The 23875-nt window shown below is 39.2% G+C and overlaps 2 protein-coding genes across 6 annotated transcripts in view; both read right to left on the minus strand.

The window, feature by feature from the left end:
- chd9 (chromodomain helicase DNA binding protein 9) overlaps positions 1-12164 on the minus strand; it is a 73873-nt gene extending 61709 nt beyond the window's left edge. Inside the window, exons 1-2 of one of the 3 annotated variants that reach the window (XM_084929211.1) lie at positions 11885-12164; positions 7420-9067 (exon numbers count right to left, since the gene is read on the minus strand). In XM_084929211.1, coding sequence (XP_084785337.1) covers positions 7420-8958 — 1539 coding nt within the window. In that variant the 5' untranslated portion in view covers positions 8959-9067; positions 11885-12164. Of the gene's footprint in view, positions 1-7419; positions 9068-11106; positions 11287-11884 lie in introns of those variants that run through there. The other 2 variants (XM_084929229.1, XM_084929220.1) reach the window with 2 other exon arrangements.
- A 378-nt stretch (positions 12165-12542) lies between these two features.
- Positions 12543-19083, minus strand: aktip (akt interacting protein). Of its 3 annotated transcripts, none has more exons than XM_084929279.1 (10): positions 18905-19083; positions 18161-18282; positions 16566-16777; positions 16312-16376; positions 16103-16203; positions 15815-15903; positions 14609-14707; positions 14258-14365; positions 14065-14125; positions 12543-13951 (listed from the first exon to the last, which is right to left on the minus strand). In XM_084929279.1, the coding sequence occupies exons 2-10, from the start codon at positions 18206-18208 to the stop codon at positions 13844-13846; spliced, it is 891 nt and encodes a 296-aa protein (XP_084785405.1). In that variant the 5' UTR covers positions 18209-18282; positions 18905-19083; the 3' UTR covers positions 12543-13843. The 3 variants fall into 3 exon arrangements, with proteins under 3 accessions (XP_084785405.1, XP_084785414.1, XP_084785397.1); XM_084929288.1 differs by having other exon boundaries at positions 16566-16774; positions 18161-18286; XM_084929271.1 differs by having other exon boundaries at positions 18161-18286.
- Positions 19084-23875: the final 4792 nt, after the last annotated feature.

Here is a 23875-nt window from a genome sequence, read left to right on the forward strand (position 1 = left end):
GATGAAGCAGACAGAATGCTTCGTAGAGTGAGCAACCAAGACAGAAAGTGAAAGACAGACAGAAGAAGAAATGCACACATACAAAGCTCTGCGTGTCACACTGGAGCAGGTTATTAGACAAAGTGGAAAGTGTGTGAATAAGACAGGCTATCACCATGTGGGCACAGGTTTCTCCAAGTACAAGTGTGTGTGTGTGGCACATGTCGGTTGTGGGGTGACAAACGGGGTGACGCATGGTGTCATGTTTCAGTACTGATTATGGCATTGCTTGCCCAGTTTGGGTGGCTAGAAGTTACATAAACCCCAGAGAGGTCAGGAAGTACTCAAGCTAGCCTGTCACAGAAACAGCAATCCTTTTTACAAGCATGCATATTCAAAGTTGATGACTGGAAATACAACTCAGAGGAAAGGGCTGGGCAGAGAGGGGAAAGCAGCAATACACCAGCGATATAGAAAGCCAGCGGGGAGGTACCTGCTCAGTATCACTGCTGGGGGGCCCCCCAAATGACTACAGCCACCCGGGCAATCAGTGTTCATCAGTCTCACTTCTCTTTTCTATTCAGCATGAAAGCCGTAGCCTCTAGTGTTATGAAAATTACAAACAGTAGAGTGTAGTAGCATGCCAAAGAAAAAATGACAAAGCCATTCATTAACACAACAAAGCTAGCACTCCACACATCCAGGTGCCAAAACAATGACAAATAGGGCCTTATATTTGCCACAACAGAATAAAATGAACTGAAGCTGAAATAACATCACATGGTAAAAACATGACTCCATAAGAAAGAGAGGCTTAATGGCAAAAGTAGTTTTTTCTTATTTCTTTTTTTATAAACTTGCAGCATCAAAATGCCAGTCCCAATCAAATGTGTAAGACCAAAATATGTGATGTAATGTCATATCGGCCTTATGGACTGTCAGTGAGCTGAGTGCCCAGAAATATTTTGGTTTTGAATGGAAATGGGTCCTCAACACCAAAAGGCAATACATTCAGTATTGCCTTTTGTTTGGCAAATATCTTTCAGTTTGAGTACACTAGGAACAGAAGTTTCAAATAAATGAATTTTCATTTTTTCCACCCAAATTTAAGCCAGCACACTGGACTGCTCTGAGATGTCAGAAATTAGTCAAGTACAACATTCAACCGCTAAAACAATTTTTTCTTTTTGGGTATGCAAGTGAATAACAGTAATTTGGCATCTTAATAAAAGAATAATACTGTGCTTCACTTTTTCCTGCTTTTATATAAAACAGTCCATTTTAAAATTAATGGATAGCAACAATATGTATTAAAAAATTTAATTTTGATAAATAGCATTTTGTTAAAAGAGCTTGCACACATACTGGTGAATTAACCACTACAGAAACATAGAAATTTCATATTTAAGGAATTTGCCAATCTCAATGTTTTATCCAGTTTTCTTTCTGATTTTAAATCAGAAAGAAATACTTTTTTTTCAATTACTAGTAATTTTTAAGTTTTACTAACTAAAGCACACAAGGTTCACATATTCACATAGTGCTTTTAATACAAACATTTCCTATTACACATATTTACTCCTATGTCTGCATAAAATATGCTGCTTACAGCCTGTATTATATACATTTACCTTCTTAAAAATTTTTAATATCACAGAATCATCATATCTTCCTTTATAAAATTGGCCGCTCTGCTAATATACACCTATAATGTAGAGCTGTCCTTGTTTGTGACTGGTCATATGCTGCCAACTCTACACCTTCATGTGAACGTGTTTGTAGTTGCATTTGGAAACCTTAGGTTGATTTTTCAAGTTGATAACCACCTTCGTAAGGCCAGATAATGGAAAGATATCCTGGGTAGGCTGAACTTGTTTTGTAGTATAAGCCTTGGCTGACCAACACACACAATGAAGCATTTTCAAGTAAAGGTGGTTATCTAGCTAAAAAGCTCTAGCTGAGCTTGCTAACTAGTTTAGTCGATAGCTGATTTAAAAAACAGGGCTAGACAACATATTGATATTCTTAAAAGAAGAAAAAAGGGGGAAAAAAAGATAATCATATAACTTATATATCTAAGGAGATATCAATGTTGAGATTTTAAAATCATCTGTCCTTCACAACTAGAATCTCAAAATTCTGAGGACACAGCTGCCCTGTTTCTTTGTACAGTGATAAATAAAGTTAGAAGGAAAAAAAAGCAAAAACAAGCGCATGTCCTCGGGGTTGGACACAGTGAATTCAAACCCAGGACCTTCTTGCTGTGAGATGACATGCACCATTGCACCACCTATATAACCAACAATTAATTTTCAATTTGTAGCTCTAAAGGATTACCAAACCCTTAAGTCTTTCCTGCAAAAAAGCCTAAGTCAATATGACTTGCAAAAAATGAACCAAGTGATATGTGTGTGTATTTAGCAGACTTTCATTTTGCTTTACTGGGTACACTGCCAACATAGACACCAAACATTCAACAACCTATGACACTGGATAAATGTCATTATTTCAAACATGCCTTTATCAAATCAATTCAAATTTCAGTGGCCAGTGTGACTGCATGGTGGATGAATATAAAATGAGTATTCATTGCAGTCTTCTCTTTGTATTACTCAATACAATTTCCTGACAGCACTAGGGATGTCAGAAGACCGATCCTTACAACACAATTTAATATCAAAATCCTGAAAACGTGATGGTACTTGGTTTTTTTTGGCATTGTAAGCAGTGTACTGACTGAGGTGGCTACTCTTCCAGAACTGCAGGGGGAGGCACATGGCTACAAGTATTCTAGTCTAGCCTTACCTGTTGAAGAAGAAGGAAGCAAAGGCAAAACTAGAAATGGCACAACATATGAAAAATAAGTGACTAGTGTAGCGGTCACAATAGCTCTGTTCTGAATCACTGATGAGAAGGGAAAATTCAGCTATAGAAGCACTTTGTGTTTAGAGTAGGGTGGGTTGAGTTGGTGGACCAAGGCATTAATTGATTCACAAAAGCCAATATCCAAACGATGCTATTTCAGTTTTTGAACAAAGGGACGAAATACTTCCAATTTAGTGAAGACAAGCCTCCAGATTTCTTCAAAGTTTCAATTCACGGTAACGACATCCACAGTATTACCTCTCTAATTTTATCCTGAAATGCTTGTTACTATTTTGTTTAAGACAGCTGAGACTGATATTCTGAAATCAGTTTTACTCCATATACTAAAATATTTTTCAGTGGCTAAAATTAAATGCCTATGCTAACATAATATAACTAACATTAGTAGGCCAGAACAGCACAGTAAGGTGGTGGTTAGTAGGGCTGGGTATCGTCACTGATTTCTAGAATCGATTCGATTCCGATTCACAAGGTCCCGAATCGATTCGATCCACGATTCGATTCAATTCGATTTGATTTGAATCTGGGAAATTTTGCCTCAGACGTTCAGAAATATCATAATTCAGATCAGTACATTTACATATTTTTGTATCTATAAAAAGGAAGCTGACACTCGCAAGACTTTATCAAAGGTGTGAACATCACAGCAGATGCCTTTGTGTCAAAGTAACTGAGGATAAAACACAGAAAAACACGAAGGTGATTTTCCTGGCCTGGGATTTTATAAAAATATTCTGCAGTCGATCAAAAACGAAAGAAAACCATTAATCAACATATGAACATTACCTCTGAAGTTACAGAGGTTTTATTAGAGACACGGCTAAGCGTTTTGCATTTTGCATAATTTTAAAAAGTTTAAATTTGTTCAGAAGCCTGTTGAACGGCAGAAATTGGGTTTTCTTTTCGGAAGTAAGTAAAAGGAAAGGAAAAACAGTGGCAGACAGCGCTGTAAACAACAGTAGACTTGTGTGTAACAAGCAAGCGAATAATGCAGAAAACAGATTTTTAGATGGGAAACTGTTCTTGAAGTATACTGAGAGAGAGAGAGAGAGAGAGAGAGAGAGAGAGAGAGAGCTGTGCATGAAGTGTGATTTTTATCGTGGTGAAAGCAAAACAGCAAAAGTCAGAGAATTCATGACAATGTTTATGTGAAGCGTAGATTGGATCGTCTTTGGCTGCTGGTTCGGTCAATAATGTTTGGAGAGAGATAAAACTAACAGCTTCAGAATCAGCGCAAAAAGGGCGTAAAAACAAAGCGCGGACCCGCCGAAACATCAGAATCAGTGAGCTGTTGGCTTTCAGCCCCGACTGTGTCCGTGCCGTCGGGTGAGAAAGGCGACACCTCACTGCTTCTGATCCGTCGGCGGCTTTGTGTTTACGTCTTTGTGCAGAATCTGTGTACCTGCTCTCATTTACTGTTTTAGCTGTTTGGTGGTTGTTGAAATTTTGTGAGGTTTAACCGGAAATTCTGGCTTTTCGGGCAAAATAAATTTATATTAAAAAAATCGATTCAGGATTTTAATGAATCGATATCACGTTATCCAAGCCAGAATCGATTTTAATCGATAAATCGATTATCAAAACCCACCCCTAGTGGTTAGCACTGCTGCCTCACAGCATTAAGGACCACACAGTTTGCATGTTCTCCCCAGTGCTTGTGTGGGTTCTCTCAGGGTTCCTCTCACAGTCCAAAGACATGCAATTAGTTGGGTTAAGTGAATTGGTAAATCTAAATTGCCGATAGGTCTGACTATGAGTGTGAATGGTTCTCTGTTTCTCTGTGTACAACCTGACCAGGGTGTACTCTGCCTCTCGCCCTATGGTAGCTGAGATAGGCTCCAGCCACCCCCAAGCAAACAAAGGACTTTGTGTTTAAGTACAACTGAATTTGGCATTGTGAATCATTTAGTTCTATTGGTATTGGTACCAACTACTAAATTTCTAGTACTGTAAAATCCCCAGTCATCACTAGCTCTAGTTTCATTATTGCTTTTACTACTGGATCAAGATGCTGAGAATTAGAGATGAACCCTCAGAATTTTCCCACGCCTAAAAAAATAAATAATAATGTAGTATGATCTAATTGATTATTTACTCAAATTTGCAACTTAGTGTAGAGATGAAATGACCAGAAGAAAGGTACTTTTTAGTTTACCCATGTTTAAGGAACAAACTAAACAATTACCAAATGACCAAAGAAACCAAAGAGACCAAAGAAATGAGAATCATCAGAATTAGCCCACCCATACATGTTGCCAAATTGATTCATGGAAATAAAGAGTTCTACACATATCTAGTAGTAGCTGAAATACTGCTGTGGTATATTTTCTGTCACTGTAACAAAATGTGGTACTATTGCTTTTGGAATTGCAGGAACTATTCCAATGTTGTCTTGAGTACATCTGGCAACCGTTTATGTTTGAGGACTGATTTTTGTCAATACTACAGTCGTGTAAAACCAAGTCCAGAAACTTAACAGGTATGTAGCAAAACCCAAAATGGGTGTGGTTCAACCTTTGCTTATGTAATAATGCAGAAATTGCTACCAGGTAGGGTGTACCCAGCCTCTCACCCTATGACAGCTGGGATCATGGGCTGTCCTCCCACTAAGCGAAAGAGGATAACCAAAGCTATCTCACTGATTTAATGTCAGTATGCTGACAGACATGATATTTGATTTGGTTCTATTGCAAGAAGGTCTCTTGTTTGATTTAAAATTTATTTCAACCGAACTTTGAAATTTTCTAAATATTTAATTATGTAAAAGTTCAGAATATTGAAACCTGTGATAAGTCTTAAATCTTAACCCTGGCGAGTCATTACATCTGTAGCTGACCATTACAAACATTGGAAATCCTAATTAGCCACATTCACTGTGGGGGAGTGAAGAGTGGGCCGCTATCCCCTGATGCCTTGCCTGTTCAGCAAACACACTATCAGCAGGCTCTTCACACATCAGTGCACATGAATAGCACAGTCAGCCTGTAAGCATCAACACAGGGCTGGATGTTGACACAGACAGGGAGAGGCTTGTTCATATGGCTGTGGTTCATGGCCCCATTTCAATCAAGGACCTTTGCAGATGAGCAAATGGCCTGTGTGGTTGAGCTCTGGTTTAGGCGCAGCACCAGTTTTGTTATCACCTGCTGAATGCTGGGGTATAGATGAGCTACTCAAAACACAAGTTTTGTTTTGGCTCCGGGGCATATATTTGCTTTTAAAATTGGGGAGACATAATGGACCTGCTGCTAGTAAGAGGTCCCTGTTTACAGAGATTTAAATGAGTCACTCAAACACATACTGTAAAATTGTAGTAATATAAGTGTTTACTACACTAGGGTAAGTGCAGATACAGACAAAGGTGAGGTTGGTACAATATTGCCAAACAACACTTCTGTACTGTTAGTGGTTATGAGATGTTTTGTTAGTAGAGGGCCATAGGAAACACAAGTGCTTTTATGGTTTTAAAAAAGTGCCTATATATAAACTGTGCCTTAAAAAAATAATTTTCATTGTTTTAGTAACAGAAATTCTGAAATCTAACACAAATGTTCTCAAAAGAGAACACAAAAATATGTTTCTATCTACATATGCACATAAAGTGTGCAGAGCATGATGAAAGGTCTGTGACTTTAGCTGGTGGTCATGTGTCACTCATGGGCGATGGTAGTGCATGGATGCTGCTAAGTTACAAGCCATCTGAGGTCCAGGAACCGCCTGAAGCCTGTTACAGCCAGCTAATGCATTCACCCAACCTCCCCCTCCGCTTCTCTTCTCTCTGTCATGCTCTTCCTCTCTGTCTCTTTCCCTCCCTTTCTTTCCTAAGCTCTCCTTTTTCCATGAGCTGCTGCCCTCTCCATCTCTCAAACCCCCTCCCCCGCTCTGAAGTGCTAACCACTCTCCTTCACCGTGCTCTTTTCCTACCGCTCACTCTCTCACACGTGCACACGCACTCACGCACAGACACACACAGAAACTGTGGCAGCTACCACAACAGCGTGCAACCTCCCCCACACTCCAGCGAGGCAGTGTGCAAGTGCTTCTGGCTTGCCCTGACCCACATCTTGATATAGCCCTAAGTATGCTTACAGCTAAGTCCTGAAGACTCTCCTGCCACTCTTAGCCTAATCAGGCCTGAGCTGCTGTCAGTGCACTGGCCAGACAGACAGGCCAGGTTGGACTGACCATTATCATTTTCAGATAGCTTTCAGACTGCCCAAGATACACCTTCCCCTTTCCACTGCTGATTGCAGGTTTTCTACTAGGCAAGCACATGTTCTACCTGAGATAGCTAAGCATTATATGAGTGGCCGAATTCTGTGCCATAATATGGAAAGAAGAAAATATTTCTCCATTATTAAAGAAAAAAAAATATTTAAAATTGTGAAATTCAACACATCACTGTTTCATTTCATTCAGCGTATTCATTTTCATTCTTGTCACTGACTATAACTTAGAAATGGGTGTTAAGTATGAGGTGTGTGGTTATATATAAAGATCAGTGCAGTGCCTTTAAACAAATGCTTTAGGAACAAAAAGGATGAAATGTGTTACCTTATCTTCACTGTACTCAGTGGGTGATGGTTTCCTGTACTCAATTCCCATCTCCTGAGTAGTATCAGTCCAGCTACAGTTAGATTTGTCCTCTTGCTTAAAAACATGCTCAAGCTGGGGCAGTAGGTCAGGCAGGAGGTCAGGAGGCTCCAGGCCATCCAAGTCTTCATCATGAGCTGCTGATGGTAAAAGGCTGTCTCCCAAAGCTTGGTATCCATTAGTGTTGATAACCCTACAACTCTGGGGCTGCTCAGAAGGCAGGTGGGTGGTGATGTTGGGGTAGGATCGCATAGATTCACCAAACATCTCAGATGACTTGCAGTTTCCCTGGGTTTCGCTGGAGCAACGTATAGCACGGAAAGGACATTCCTCTGCCTGGCTAATTGGGGTCCTAGTGTGCTGCTGACTCAAATGTGCAGTGGATGAAAACTGGCATGGTGTCCCTGTAAGTTCAGGTATTGTAGAAGTGAGTGGTGCAGTGGTGTTGCTGGGCCTAGACACCGAGGCTGAGGACAAAGATTGCTCATTGAGACTGGGTAATTCTGGCTCCCCAGGATAAGTAGGGTACTGAGTCGGTTGATAAGCTCTGGCAGAACTGACAGAGCATGTGGGCAGGGAATGAACCATAGATGATGAGTGCATGGGAAAGGACAGGTTAGATTCTTCCAGTCCTGTTCCAGGGAAAGCTTGACATTCCCTGACCAACTGGTAGTTACCTTGCTGTGGCTGTGTTTGCAAGCAAGTTGCAGTCATAGAAGCATTCTGACTTTCCAAATAATGCTTACTTGGAAGAGCTCTTGAGTGGAACTGCTGCTCTCTCACAGTTAGTTGGCGCTGAACCTGCTGCTGAGTGTGGTGAATTTGCTGTTGGCTGCTGGACTGGCCTCCCTGGTGAAACGGGAAATTGTGATGCTGCTGCTGCAGGGACACAGTCTGTGTGTTCATTTGTTGGTGCTGGTTTAACAGCTGTTGCTGATGACTTTGCTGTTGTTGCAGCTGCTGCTGTCGCATTCTGTGCTGCTGCTCCTCTTGCTGATAACAGGGATGGTGCTGTGTTTGATGTCTGCCATGAAGTTGCTGGCTTTGTAGTTGTTGCTGTTGATGACAAAGCTGCTGTTGAGGTAAGGCCTGGTACATGTTCCCATTCTGGTCTTGGTTACCCCACATCGGACTGCCACTGTTACAGAAGAGCCCATTGGATTGAGGAACTTGACTCATGGGAGCATTATGGTATGAGCCATGTTGCTCTGTAATCATGCCTTCACTTATGCCCTGAGAACCAGAAAATGCCTGAACCACATTGGCCTTAATGTCAATGTAATGACCCATTGACTGGCTGTAACTAGGCATAGCTTGTTGGGTAGAAGCTGGTGGCATCATGTCTTGATGCTTCCCAGGGCCAAGAGGCTCCACTTGGAGCGGTTCAAAGTCAGCAGTAAGATTTAGCTCATCCACGAGTGATGGTGCTGAAGCGAAGCCATCGTCATCCAGCCCTTCCAAACCTCCACCAAAGAGGCTAGGGTCATTAAAGAAGTCCATGGTGGAGGCTGGAGGATGACTGGAACCTCTGGAACACCAATGGATCCAAACTGGTCCCCAAATGCCTCTCTCTAGAGCTACAGCATGCCGACTATATAGTTTTCGTGCCCTAAAATGAAGAGAAAAAATATAAATTATAATACTTATATCAGATGATAAAGTTTCAGCTGGTAATCTATGGCCTACATCAGATTTCATTTGGTAAAAAAAAAGGTTACTTATTAGCATAATCAACCTTTAACCACACGCACAAATAATTTCCAGTTAAAAGATGACACAACAGTTTATCAAGTATATTTTTATCCACCATATTGAACTTTGTCATCCACTTCATCATCAATGATGCATTCTTTGAGAGCAGTAAAACTGCATGACTCTATCAATCTGACATATAAAAGCACTTATCCAAGTGAAGGCTATGTCATGGTTCTGGAGAAACTTGGTACTGTCAGTTATCTGTCAGCATTGCCTTTCATGTGTGCAGCAAAGCAGCTGGTGCAAACCAACCGCCAGCCACCAGCAGGTGCCTCTTCCTGTACCCCCACCCTTTTCAAACACACACATACGCACAAATGCGCCTCAACCCCCTACCTTCACAACCAATGAAGCTGCCTGCCCTGCTACTGCAGAATGTGTGGGAGGTGCAGACAGCTGATAGAATTTCAACAGCTAAGGACAGAGGCAAAGGAGGCCCTTTAAGCATGCGCATGTGCGTGTTCTGCAACCACAGACCAGCGGAAGATGACAGAAGCCTACCGAGGTCAGTTATTATGCTGACTTAACATGCACACAGGCACACAAATGAACACAGACATTTGTCCCATATTTTTGTCTGGCATCTTTTTCTTTATCACAGCATATATTTAAAATAATAGCCATGCTAGTAAATGGTTTAACATAACATTCTACCAGCATAAAAAAAATTATGGTGCTCTCAACTACTGACTGTGTGATTTGTTATCAGAGACACCAACCTAATATGGATAATATTATACAAAAAAAACAACAACAGAGCAATGTGCACAAGCCAATAAACTAAAAAATGATTCCTAAAAAAGATAAAGTCATAAGTTTGATTTTTCTTGTTTAACTGGCAGTTACCCAGCTGCTGCTGCAGTTTTGTGATGGCTATAAGAAAAGCCCACCTAAAAAAATCCTTTTGACTAAGTGATTCTAACAGCCAACTTCTCTGTATGCAAGTTAAGTTCACCTTAAGGTGAACCAGCATAGGTGGCCTGCTTGGCCCATAGCAACAGAAATGTCTACATGAACTCTCAGAGTTAAACAGTTCCACTAGCTACATTACGAGTTTTATAGTGACTTTATAACGTTACTAACATCAAACCTGAGTAATGTGTAATCTCATATATTAACAAACAATTCATAACATTCTCACCACCTCATGCCACTGCTTTGCATTTCGAAAGCAATATTTAAATCTTAAATTAAACATACAGAGAAAGGAAATCTACTTTACTGTACTATCACTACATTTCCTTTTAAGACTCATTGTCATGCACATTACCACTCTCTCCACTAACCACCAGGTCCCTGTAAAAGTCAATTCACACAGGCATGAAGCAATTCCTGTTTTCACATTAGGCTGTTCTTCAAGCTCAAGACTCTCTCCAGTGCTTTCTCTAGTGATCATTATGTTTACTGGGAAATCATGTGACCGCCATGTAATTACTTGTCAGTTTTAAGTTTCTGTAGATCCCTATCTATATGCAGGTTCCCTATAGCTAAACCAAGCAACTGCTAACCTTCAAACGCCACCCATCTGGCTCCGAGGCATAGACCAGTCCCCTCTCCCCTCTGATGCTTTCCAGCTGTTTCCTTCATAATTGTGACGTTGTGAGCACCATCCAGGCACGTGCAACTCATGCCTAATATCAACATGAACTGTGTTTATAAACTGCCCCTGAAATCTGGGAAGATGTCCGTGTAAAATTAACAAAATTGAAACAATATCAATTTAATTGAAAGTTGAAGCAAAAGCTAAGCGCCTATACGAACGCATTTCAGTCCACTTTTAGGAAACTTCCAAGGTTGTTATTGGTAAAGTGTCTCAGTTGGCGACATGGCGATACATCTGTGGTGTTTTCAAAGCCCTTAAGCGACCATGTTTAAGTAAGACACCGAGCTCACCTCTTGAGTTAATATCATCCTCTTCATCTTCCCTCAGAAATGGCTACAGCCTCTGCGAGCGCGGTGGTTGATAAGCCGACGAGGCGGCAATGTGTTGCGCTACTTTAAGCGCAACTGCTCGGCGAGCGGAAAGAAAATGAACGCACGTGGAACATTTGAGTTTTAGATATAAAACTGTTTGTCGAGGTGCGCACGTGCACTCGAACCGTATAACCTAAGGATTCAAAAGGTGTCGTGACGCTGCTCACAGAAGAAGATAGGGAGGGGGAGGGGGCCGGAGATGGATGGAGAGGTCGTCAATGATTGTGACCGTGATAACAGCCAACTAGTTTATCCTCGCCCGACTTTCGTTTTCATTTCAAATAACCTGTCGAAGTATTGGCACTGTTAAGTACATCGGCGTCCACATTCAAGTGCCATGCTGCTTTGAGCCCGGCTGGTCGCTGTCAGTTCAGGACCACCATGACCAAGAAGAACCCACCAAGGAGTACTTTGGAGACACGCGCATTTACATGTAGGCGTCAAACTCTGAAAAAGTACGATGATATTTGCTGCTTTCGATGCGAATTCAAAGAAAACAAACAAGTTTTTGGCTCCTGAACACCCTTGCTTCTACAGGGACGATACACAGCCAGCTAGGCGGTGTGTCATCAGACAGCTGAGGCGACCCTCATTGACTCACTGTCCGAAATTTGACAGCTACTTGACTGTATGAAACAGAAGCCCACAAGTCCAAACGCGTCTCAGAAAAGTCAACGAAATTAGCGCAGTTTCTTACCTGAAAGAACCACAAAGCGCAGCTCCAGACGCCAATGAAGACAGAGTGGTATTAGCGAAGTTGTTACTGTGTTGTTAGTTGTACTCCTGCTGGCGACCACGGCACAGCGGCTCTGCTGCTGCTGCTGACGTGACTGTGATAACGCCGCATTTGCATATTAGTAACCCTCTCTGTGATTGGACCGCTGACAATTTGCCAAAATCACTCATTTCCATGTTAAATTAAAAACCGGTTCACCAACTGTGACTACTTTGAGGACGGTGGCGCCAGGGCGTTGCTGATTAAATCATGTCATCGTTTGTAAAGTTGCTGTGTTGACAGAGTGCATAAGATGGCCGCGTCTAAACCGGAGCCAATCCGGAGAGGTTTTATATTCGCACATGTACCCTAGTCTGTCCTCAGTGCGAACGTGACAGAAGCCGGAGATGCTTTCAGCTGTGGGTACATAACGCCATCTGTTGCCAGAGGGAAATACTTCGCTAAAATAAGTAACTTCAAATTTGAACGTAGTTTTCTTTGATAGAATCATTTCTAACGTAACAGAAATCGCCACTTTGTATCAGTAACTGTATTGAGTAATTACGTTTGAAATACGTTTCTTGTAATCAGGTTTTCATTAGTTCAAAACAAACGCTTGAAAAAAATACATAAACATACATAGCTTTTAAAAATCCTTTTATTGATTTCAAAGAATACCGTTTCAATTTCAAACCTAAGCAGTCAAAAACAAATGGTTCACACATCAACACATCTGAACTTCTGAAGAGCCCAAATGGCATCATGTAAATTACAATTATTGTTACAACTTTCCCTCTTACAGCAGCTCAAACAACTTTGGCCAACATACCTGCTGTGCTCATTTCTTTATGAAATTTCTACTGATTTTAAATCTATTTTCCAACAGTATTTCCAAATACAGCAATCAAGCCAAATTCCTCTGCTTGAAGACTTCAAGTTTGAACTGACACTGGCCTGTAACTAAAGAATATGAAGCACCCCAGTTTATTACCATCATATGTAGCTGTTCAGAGTGTCCTAAATAACTAAACTTTATCAAAATAAAGGCGTTTGTCTTCCAGACTTCTGTAATTCTAGAGTAACGTCATTTATTTGGGAGTAATTTACAATTATCTACAAAAAAAAAACAAAAAAAACGACATTCTCTTACAGAGCACCAATGCAGATGTCTCTTAAACCTCAGCATAGAATCCATTATTTACACATCAAACCTTTAATAACCAATGATATATATATATATATAAAACATTCAAAATGATTTCAAATCTGGCAAAATACATAAGCTTACTTACTTAGAATCTTATTTAAAACCATATTTGCCAACTCTGCTTTACATAAATATTAGGAGCAAAGTAAGACAACCGTTTACACAGTGGAAATAAAAAATAACTCATTGTCCAATAAAACACAAATATAAAGCAAATGTCAACCTAACTTGGTAATAGAGGAGGATGTGACAGGGTTTTTTTCACCGACACAGCTGTGATTAAACATTCCAAGTCTTACAAATAAACAGTCCTGAGCCAAATTGAACAAGTGGTATTGATCATGCAATCCACTGTACTTGCAATAAGAATGAAAATAATTTCGCTCACATCTTCCACAGCCTTTTGCAGCTGTATGTCATAACGTAACTAAATATGTGAATGGACAAGAAAACGAAAATGAGAATGTAGTTTGATTGCATCTTACCCTAAAGGATGTTGATGCATCCATTTGTCATTGTTGATTTAAATATGATACAAACTTGGTTTCCTTTTTTCTAAAACTCTTTGAGGCCTAAAAAAAAAGCTTTTAAAGCCAAGCAATAAATGTGAAGAGCTAATATAAAGTTGCCAACTACCAAGGTTCCACTTTCACACAGATGGCTGATGCAAGCCTGTGGCATGGAATCTGATGCTTCTGACTCCCTCTAGTGGCCACTATCTTGACATTGCAGGTTCAGCTCTGGGGAGGATTGTCTTCTTTGCTGAAGGGCTGTGTCGAGCCAGGCTTTACCCAAGACAAACCCGATGCCTGAGATGCCTTGTGGTGATCCTCAGGTCGTCTCTAGGGCAACAATAACAAATTAAAAGCTGCATAACAAGAATCACCAGATAAAATATACAGATTAAACTCTCTCCTGCTTCGAAAGTGCAAAGTTTTAATTTAGAAAAACTTACCTTGTATGTGAACATCCTCTCTTTTGCTTCTTCATGTACAGCTGGGTTCCATGGGGAAAAACTGAAACCAATGAATCAAAGTGGAGAATTGAACACAAGATAATTTTTTCCCCCCTTTAGAGTTTTAACAAACACACACACTTTTTTCCTTATTGTGGTCAGCACTGGAATGTGAAATGGACAGTTGACCAACCTTATTGCGTAGGGATCATCGATCTTTGGCTGATCAAAAAGATGACTGTTGCATAGTTTCACACTATCTACCACTTTGCTTTTGAACAACTGCACATCCTTCTCGTAGCTGGGGAAAAAAAAAAGCCAGTGTCAAACTTATTTAGCTAGAAACATCACTTTGCACCGAGTGCTAAAAGACCAGTTTCTTAGTCGAGATTTTAATTATGTTTTTCTATAAATGACTAACAAGATTTTTTTTTAACATTATCAGAGGAAAAATAAAATATACACACACACAACAAGTTCCATTAAGGTAAAAAAAAAAAAAAAAAAAAAAAAAAAAGGCAAAAACCAAGAATGTTAAACTCACAGTACAGCAGCCTCCGGGTTGAGTGGTTCTGTGGTGTTAATCTTGTAAAAAACTGTACGTGCATACATCAGGACTTGCCAGATGTGGTTGTGATTCCGTCTATACAGACACATTGGTGGATGAAGTCAGTAAATGTTTGATTTATTTTAATTCAGTTACATATCGTATATAGAGAGCCAAAAAAAAATAAATAAAATAAAAAATTACTGTCGCCCCAAGGTGCTTTATATTGCAGCATAAAGCCCATATAATATTACTTTATGAATTAGTTGGTGTCACTAAGATGATCCCGGTGCAGCAGAGAGAAATACTAAGTTTGTTGAAGAAAACTTGCTAGCAAGCAGGTAATTTGTAAGTTAACTCAGGAACAGATGAGTTTTCCTCAGCCAAGAGTTAACAAACAGAGCTGTTAGCTACACTTGCATCATGGAGGAGTGCCAAGATGTCTTTAAATGCAAAACTTGTACTACAGTCCATGCCATTGTCAGTCCTTGCTGAATAGCATAATAAACTTGTTTTTACTGCCTTGTGCGTAGTTCAGTTTTTGATAACGTCCAGAAGCACAGCTAGTCATGGCATACAGTTTTTGGATTTGTGTTACTTTTCAGAATCATGTTTCCTGGTGCATCTCTCTCTCTCTCTCTCTCATATTTTACACCTGTTCAACTGTATGTTACAGCAAATATCTCAGGCAATCGCATGACAGTAAATCAGTCAGGCATGTAAACCTGGTGACGTGCTGAATTTCAAACCAAACATAAGAATGGGAAAGAAAAGTGATTTAAATGACTTTGACTGACTGGGTGGTAGCATGGGTGTGGGCACCAGACAAACTAGTCTGTGTATTTAAGAAAATGCTGATCTACTGGGTTTAAAACACAGTCTGAAAATAGAAAATATCAGCAAGTGGCAGTTCTCTGGCAGAAAATGCCTTGTAGGCACCAGAAGCCAGAGGGGGCCAGTTTCCTTCCAGGTGATAGAAAAGTAACAGTTACTCAAATAAGCACTTGTTACAACCAAGGTATGCAAAAGAGCACCTCTGTTGAACCTTGAAGCCTATGGGCTACAGCAGCAGCCCACACTGAGCTTGGTGATTCATTTAGTTGCTCAAGTTTTTCCAACCTCCCCCCAATTTCTTCCACTTCAAAATATAATTCGAGAAAAGTAACAAAGCAAAGTACATAAGCAGAAAAATGATAAACCTACCTCCATTTGGTAAAAGCTCTTCTGACATCAAGCTCTCCAGACACAGGGTCAACAAGTGGATGGAAGACTGGTATGTCAAATACTAATTTCTGAAACAAATGGTTTGCACCATTTTTCTTAAACCATATTTTATGACAGTTTATGTATACATCATTTATGCTGCTACTTCTTATTTATAATGACATACATCTTGCATTTTCCAATGTTTACTCTTTCTAGCTAAATCATGCAATCTCACTTTTTGGTAAGGGGCAAAATATCAAACAAGAACACTTTTTTAATACTTACAGGACACTCCCCATCTGGATAATTGTCTGGAATATACACAGTGAACTTGAAGACACCATCCTGGTACAAGCCATGTCTGATGAATATGACACCAAACCACACTAGACAGTGAGAGATGCCATTTTAGAATCACTTATCACTTTTTTTTTCTTTCCCCTGATATATAAAAAGTGATTAATTGCATGAACTTTTAAAAGTGGAATCCTTACTTAGTGCAGACTTGTAGGATGGCTGGACATAAATTCCAGGGAGCTTCTGCTTTATCACTAATGTGCTGCAGGTCACAAGAAAAATCAGAAGAAGGGAAACCAAATAAAAACAATTTAAGTGATACTGTGAAACTAGTTTAATACAAAATGTATACAGTGGGTATTTTAAAAACAAGGGCTACCAGCATATTGGAGCATGCCAAGAAATTAACAACAAACTGAAATTTAAATTCTGATACTGGACCAATACGTACAACTCAGCCAGCAGAGAGTACTCCAAGTAAAAAGGGCCATAAGAGGCGTGCGTGCCATTGGCAGACTGGATTGGAGTACCCATTGGGGAAGGCTTGGTAATAGGGGCTGCATTCTTAGGAATCGGCGGAAGCTGCTTTCTGCCGAAGGGCATCCGGGCTGGACTGGCCCTCTGCTCCCCATGCCCACTTTGTTCCTCGTTGTCAGATCTCTGCTGTTCAGGATTGAAAACATGACAGGAATCTTAACACATCAAACATTAAAGCCCATGCTATGTGGGAGGGGGAAAAAAATCAGAAGGAACCCCCTGAGTCGAATTTAGATAGTGTATATAAATGCTCAAACGGTAGACCTAAGGAGTAATCCAATGGCACAGGGTAGTGACCATGTGCTGTGAGTGACCTCTCAGGTTACACTGCCCATCTGGTTTGTAGCTCGTCAGGGAGCCATGTCTAGACAAGAGCAAGCGTTTTCATGCCTAGCTGTAACTCCATCTTACTGATGACGCAAGGATGATAGGAGGAGTTGCGGTAAAGTGTCACAGTGCACTCTGAACACAAAACAGAAGAATGCTGTTTTGAATGGCAGGATACATCAGGAAGCCATAGGAAACGGTGCAAGAAATGCGTGCAATAAATATTGCTAACACACCAAATTTAGACTGCATAATCACTAAAACAAACAAACAAACAAACAAACAAAAAAACAAAACAAAAACCCTTGACTGTAGAATGTGTTAAAATGTACCTTCGATGAGACAAACAAGGTCACTCACACTGTTTTCGTCCATCCTAAATCCCCTCCCCACCACTGTGGGTGCTGGTGGAAATTTAGTCAAGCAGTAGCAAACTTCACCAAACACCACAACACAGAAAGAGTGGAGACTTTGTTATAACGTAGTTTTAAATCATATGGTTATAGTTAAACTTCACACAATATAAGCATATTTCCCCCAAAATGAGTGGAAAAACCACACCCTTAGGTCGAGTATGAAAGTTTTCCAGTTTAACAAGATTTGTTAACAAGATTAACAATATGAATCCAAGTGGGAACAGGTGCGGGAATCAAGGCTGAGAAAAGACAAAGCTATACATTTTCTCAGTTTGATGTTTGTCCCCTCAAATGTTAAATTATTAGGACTATCGAAATCAAGTTTTGGCAGACAAGTACAGATTTTATTTATTTATTTATTTATTTTAATCTTAGGAAGTGCAATCAGCAGAAATACAACCTTTGTAACCCATAGTAAGCTCTACTATACTCCAGGTTTAATAGGCAGTCAAAACATTTTATATGTGAAGATTTTAGTTTAAAAACAAAAAAAAAACAAACAAAACTTACTGCACTGTTAAGTCATCAAAAATCTCCTTTGCAAAGCTCATGACTATCATGTGCAGCACATTTTAGAGAGAGGTTTCCACAGGCTTGTACATATCTGAAAGGCACCTAAGGGCGAGCTTCTGGACACTAAAGTGTTGTATCAATATCAAGTTTGCCATTTTTTCCACAAAAAATACCGAATGGGAATGGCAATGTTTACAGTATGTTTACAGCTTAAAAAAACCAACCAAACAAAAAAAACCTCCACAACGTTTACCTTACGACTTGTATTGGTAGACATGCTCCAGAAGGGGTTTAAGTTCATCACTCGTTCAGAGGTTCAGACTGATGTCCCTCTTTTTATGAAGGTCCCACGACAAGTAGTCTCCGGGCCATTCGCTGCCTTGGTGGAAACAAATGCTATAGTTGAGGTCAAACACACACAACCTAAACACGTATCTAAAATAAATAAATAAAAAATAACAACAATAACACTAATCAAGCATCCCATGCAAATTTAGCTAGCATAGCTACTTGCAACCACAAAGTTAACACTAGGACGGGTTGTTTCGGCTAGCTTAGCTTCGTGCTAACCTAGCTGTTTCATTGAAGACGTTTTAAAGCTTGTGTGTCTAACGTTGTTTGTCGGAGCCGTAACAAATTTTAAACTAATGTTCTGATTTTAACCAAATGTATTGTTAAAGTCTCTTCATTTCTGGTACAAGCATGAGCTATCGTGTCATTCACCACAATCTGAGATTACAGTGCTACGTTAGCAAATGTTATGGACCAGGGTGTTGCAGCTGAACGTAACATATTTCTAGTTGACAGCTGGAATTTTGGCAACATAAGCTGTCAAAGCATACGACGAGTTAATTTTACCAGATTTACACCGTCTCATTTGTTTTACTTGACTTACCTAACGTCAGCTTTAGGTTTAAGGTTACATTTGACGTTGCTAACAAAACCAGTCTTTTAACTGTGGATATTGCACTTAAGAAAGCTTATTAATTAAACTCACCGTATTTGCTTGAACTGTATAAACGTCCCTTTAAATATTAATAAATGTTAAGGCGTGTCCCACCTTAATTTTCGAAGGAAAGTGCACAGCTGCTCACCATTCCTTTGGTTACCATTCCAGCTAGCTGGCTAACGTAGGTTAGCTAAATAATTTGACAAACACAGAAACCGGAGATCAATCTAACAAATGAAGGGCGTTTTGCTGCTGTACAACGCGTCCTTATTGGTTCATAAGGAAACAAATCTTAGCAGGTGATTTGCTGGTGACTTCGTCACGTGATAGACAGCGTGCCCTTTAACACAGAGGCCTCGAATTCAATGGGGACTTGGATGTTTGAAATAATAACAATAAAAAATAAATCCACAAATAAATAAATAAAAAAAATAAATAAATAAAAATAAAAATCTAGAGAATAATGACATCCGGAAAACCCCAAAAGAGAGCAGCTCCACCAGCACAAATATTACAGTCTTCTATTTATGGTGACTTGAATTCAAAAAAGACATGATGAATTTCAGACAAATACTGCAATGTGAAGAAAATGAAATAAGTTTAATTTAAACATTTGCGAATAATACATCTTAAAAGTCATTGTCTGTAATGTGGATGATAATTTATGTGATAATTTCTGTACTCTAAGTAAAAAAATAAAATTATATATATATATATATATATATATATATATATATATATATGTGTGTGTGTGTGTGTGTGTGTGTGTGTGTGTGTGTGTGTGTGTGTGTGTGTTTTATTTACAAAAAAAGCATGTAAAACAGGCACTTTTATGATAGAGACATTGTAATTTATTTTGTGAATAACTTGTTGGATGAAAACATTTGTTTTCCAACCCGTCTTCTCATAATTTTTGGTAAGTGTCATATAAATAAGGTGAAATGGACCAATTGGAAGCCAAACTCTGTTATATTTTCAACTGACATCAACGAGTTTTCTCATTCAGTTGAAAAATAAGAAGCAGCAAATAGCCTAACATTATCTAATACATATACAATTACTGACTAATGTCAACCTCTATCACCCCATGTTTCAATTTATCTTCTTCTTCATCTCTCAGTGTTATGTTTTAAGAAAGTGTTATGTTTTATTCCGCCCACATTTTACCTTTTTACTGTAAGTCTGTTCATATACTGTTAATATTATTGTTATGTGAGGAAAAAGTAGATGCTGATGGAATCAGGTTATTAGACGTTAAACACTTTTTGAATCATATACAGTGGAAACAGTAAAGCAGTGATTATTCAGGGGTTACATGTTGCAGAATTTTGAAATGATTTACCTTTTTTTGATATGAATTTTTCCTGCAATAAACTATGTATGATTATTTTTCTTTTATTATTTAAGAGTATATGTTCCAACTCCCATTTTAAACTTTTAAGAACAAATCCCCAAGATTTTTACTTTATATATAATTTTCCATATTAAAGAGGTTAAATGAACCTCTGATAGAGGTTCAGCTCTTTTAAAAAACAATGTTTGTATGTGCGTCTAATAGCCAACTTTCTAATGACTATTTTCTCCCTACCTATTTCTTTTTTGTGTATGACATTTAAAGTTTTAACATATTTTTCACTTTGAATAAGCTACCTTTTAGATTAAACAAATATTAGTGGATCCATGGATCTAGCATTTTAAATAAACATCAAAATACACACTGCGCTGTTGCATTACTTTAACCTTTCGGTGTACTGCATAACAAATTCCCCTGGAGGCAAGATGGATCCAAGCCATGTGTCACACATTTTTTAAACTTTTGACCATGCTTCATTGACAGTTTACTCTCTTGATTGATTGATTTCTTAATAATTACCGCTAATTATTTTTCTGGGTGAGAGGGGGGAAAAAACTAATTTAATGCATGGGTGATTGCACTAATTGGGAGAAATGACATTGTCCAAGTTTCAGAGTAAATACAAATTATTGACTCTGTTATTGTTATCTGATTGTATATTGTCCCAAGTACACTTCACTGTCAAAGGTAATTAGTGTACTGCTTCTTTATGGGGCAGCCAACAAGGCAAGGTCACAATCACTACTTTGGCATGTACAAATCAAAGACCACCTCAAAACAAATAAGTTTATGCCTGCTTTGCCTTCATTGACATTGGGATAAACTGTGTGACCCCAACAAGGGTGCAAATATCCACACCACTGCTCCTGTAATGAGTTTTTTGTCTTTGCCATTGATTCTTTATCTAATCAATTATTGTGACCTTGTTTGGTCAAACAAATATACTAATGAATGTAATTAAAATGAGGAGATTGGATTACCTAATTAAATATGTGACCTGTTGGAGCTGGATTTGCTTTTATATTGAAATTTTTTGTTTAGCTGAAATGGCCAGAGTCAAATAGCATACCCTCAGTAGCATTCACTTTTTTTTCCTTAAGATATATTTGAGCAGGCACTTAAACAGATTCTAAGTTTGCCAGGAGATATACAGCAAATCTGGAGCGTGCATTTGAATAGGAAGCATCATATTGGCATCAGATCCCTTTATATACATTTGCCAAGTAGATCAGTGATGTAATGGGATATTTCTCTGTCTGATTGTTCCTGTCTAAAAGATTTATATAGTATATAGTGGTTTCAGCAGAATTTTCCAGCTGTGCACTTTTAGATGGAGCCAGAATTTAAATTTAAGATGAAATATGTTCCCTTCTGTCAGTCCATATCTTTAGAGAATTTTAGGCCCGCTGATTCAGATCTACAATTTAGTTTAAATGACAGTTAAAAATTACAATTGGCAGTCCCTAGTGAAACCTGACTTGACAGCACATAGATAAAAAAAAGTGAAAACAGATGACTCCACATCCAGATAATATGTAATAACAATGTTAGTTTGAATAAAGAAAGCCAAATCTAGATTCAAATGTAATATTCATTTTAGAAATATGAACGACTGGGGAGTAAAGGTTAAAAAAAAGAAAAAAAAAAGACAACATCAACCAAATCCTTCATATAGCAATAGTCTTTCCTTATCCCTGAGGCTATGGCCTGGCTAAAACCTCAATGCAGCAATTATTTGCTGTAATGACTGCAGTTGAAATAAGCCTGGAGATTTTATTAAACCAAATGAGAGAATCATCTGTGTATTATCACCTTGTGATTGACAGTGACAAGTGTTGGGCAGGCTCGGATGTGAGCATGATGAAGAAGCTCTCGGCAAAGCTCTCGATAATGTTACCCCTGATAAAGTTGCCTGGAAAACCTCAGCCAACATACGGGGAGGGAAAGCTCCACGCATATTAATTCCAATTGTCAGATCCCTCCAGTATGTGCGGGGGGGGTTCTAGTCTGGCTGGCAGCCCTGGCTGCCCCTCTATTCACTGACTGGCATTTTACACAACTAATGAAAAAGAAATCCATTGTGCTGATCATATGCATAGATTTCATTCTATAATAATGATGAAATAGAAATATTCATAATAAAAGTAAAGGTCACTCACTGCTGTGGCTAAGCTTCCTAAGCTGCAACCTTTGCAAGAGCAGTTGTTAGGTTCCAGTGATAAAATAGGAAAGAAAATGGAGAGACGTCAAGTTTTAACCATACAGAAGCCAATATGTGAAACCCTGTGACCAATCCAATCTGCTGCGAACTGTACCACTACTGTACCATGTGTTTATCTCTCTCTCCAAAACAACACTGCTGATGTCTTCGGATTGAACTAACAGGCCTGTTTCTTCAGTGTCCAGTGGCAAGGTTAAAAGTCAGATGCACAGTTCTGATTTACATTGTTCTCTCTCTGGAGTGAAGTTTGACAGCTAGTGTATACACACTGCGGATTTGTCTGTCTAGTTAATAAAACACAGGGAAATATTAACAGCCACCTTTCCTCTCTGCAGTACACTCATCCTCCATATGTAGGTCATCTGAGCTCCTACAGGTATATGAGCAGTGGAGCACAGGGGTGGAAGACAAGCATGTCTCTCCTGTGAAGGACATTCACAAGATTATTATCACCCGCTACCACTTCCTCGCTGAGCCTGTCTTCATATGCATCATACATTGGCATTTATTAGTGCCATGCTCTAAGTACAGGCCATGTTATTGAATTTGAATATCAGCTCCTAGCCACATTCACAGGCCTTGGAAATATATTATATTAAGATGAAGCAATCTCATTTAATAACACACAACTAATAAAAGGAGAACAGATTGGAAATTAAATTTATGAATATTGCTTGGCAGCAGGAGAGATAAAAAAAAAAGCCAAGTTGGTCTGTCATATGCAGATATTTCTTTAGCTGTAAGCACAGGTATTGGAAATTTTCTGAGACACCCCCCCCCCCCCCCCCCCCGCCCCCTCCCCACAACCCATGAGTAACATGTTGAGAAGCCAGCAGCCATTGTATATGAACATGTTTTCTGTTCTTCAGTTTTTGTCTTTGTTTAAAAGTAGAACTACAGGCTACCTTGACCTAACTGGATGGAAGAAGTTTGGACAAATTTTGCCGGATGGTGTGTTACACGTGATCTTGTGTAGCATTAAGTCTCCTAAGTTTTGGTTATCATTATTTTTACCCTTGTTAAATTGTGTGAGCATCTTATGGTTAAAGAGGATTCTTTTAAGCCAGTGACAAAATGTATAAAAAAGGACATGGCCAGCAAGTACAAAAGCCTTTTTCCCTTTTTTCTCTAAAATGTTGAAAAACTGTCTTTCTTCCAAGAGCAGTCGTATCAGTCTGTGCCAGAGCCTGGTAGCTCAAATTATAAAATGTCAGTTCTTCACTTTAAAGACTGCGCTTCAAATGAGCCCATAATTTTTTCCCTCTTCTGTCATTTATGGGCAACATTCTGTTGGTCAGTGTTTCAGTGCTGCGTATGTGTGCACGTGCATATATCCAGCAGCATTTTGCCAAGACATCCGACAAGCCCGGTCCATCTGTGTGTAAATGTTGACTCCCAGCGGAGCTGTGACTGTCACTTTTGTCAGCCTAGTGCCAGGCATTGA

Source organism: Perissodus microlepis, chromosome 1 (assembly GCF_051167445.1).
Source record: "Perissodus microlepis isolate ML-2025 ecotype Zambia chromosome 1, ASM5116744v1, whole genome shotgun sequence".
Taxonomy (NCBI): Eukaryota; Metazoa; Chordata; class Actinopteri; order Cichliformes; family Cichlidae; genus Perissodus; species Perissodus microlepis.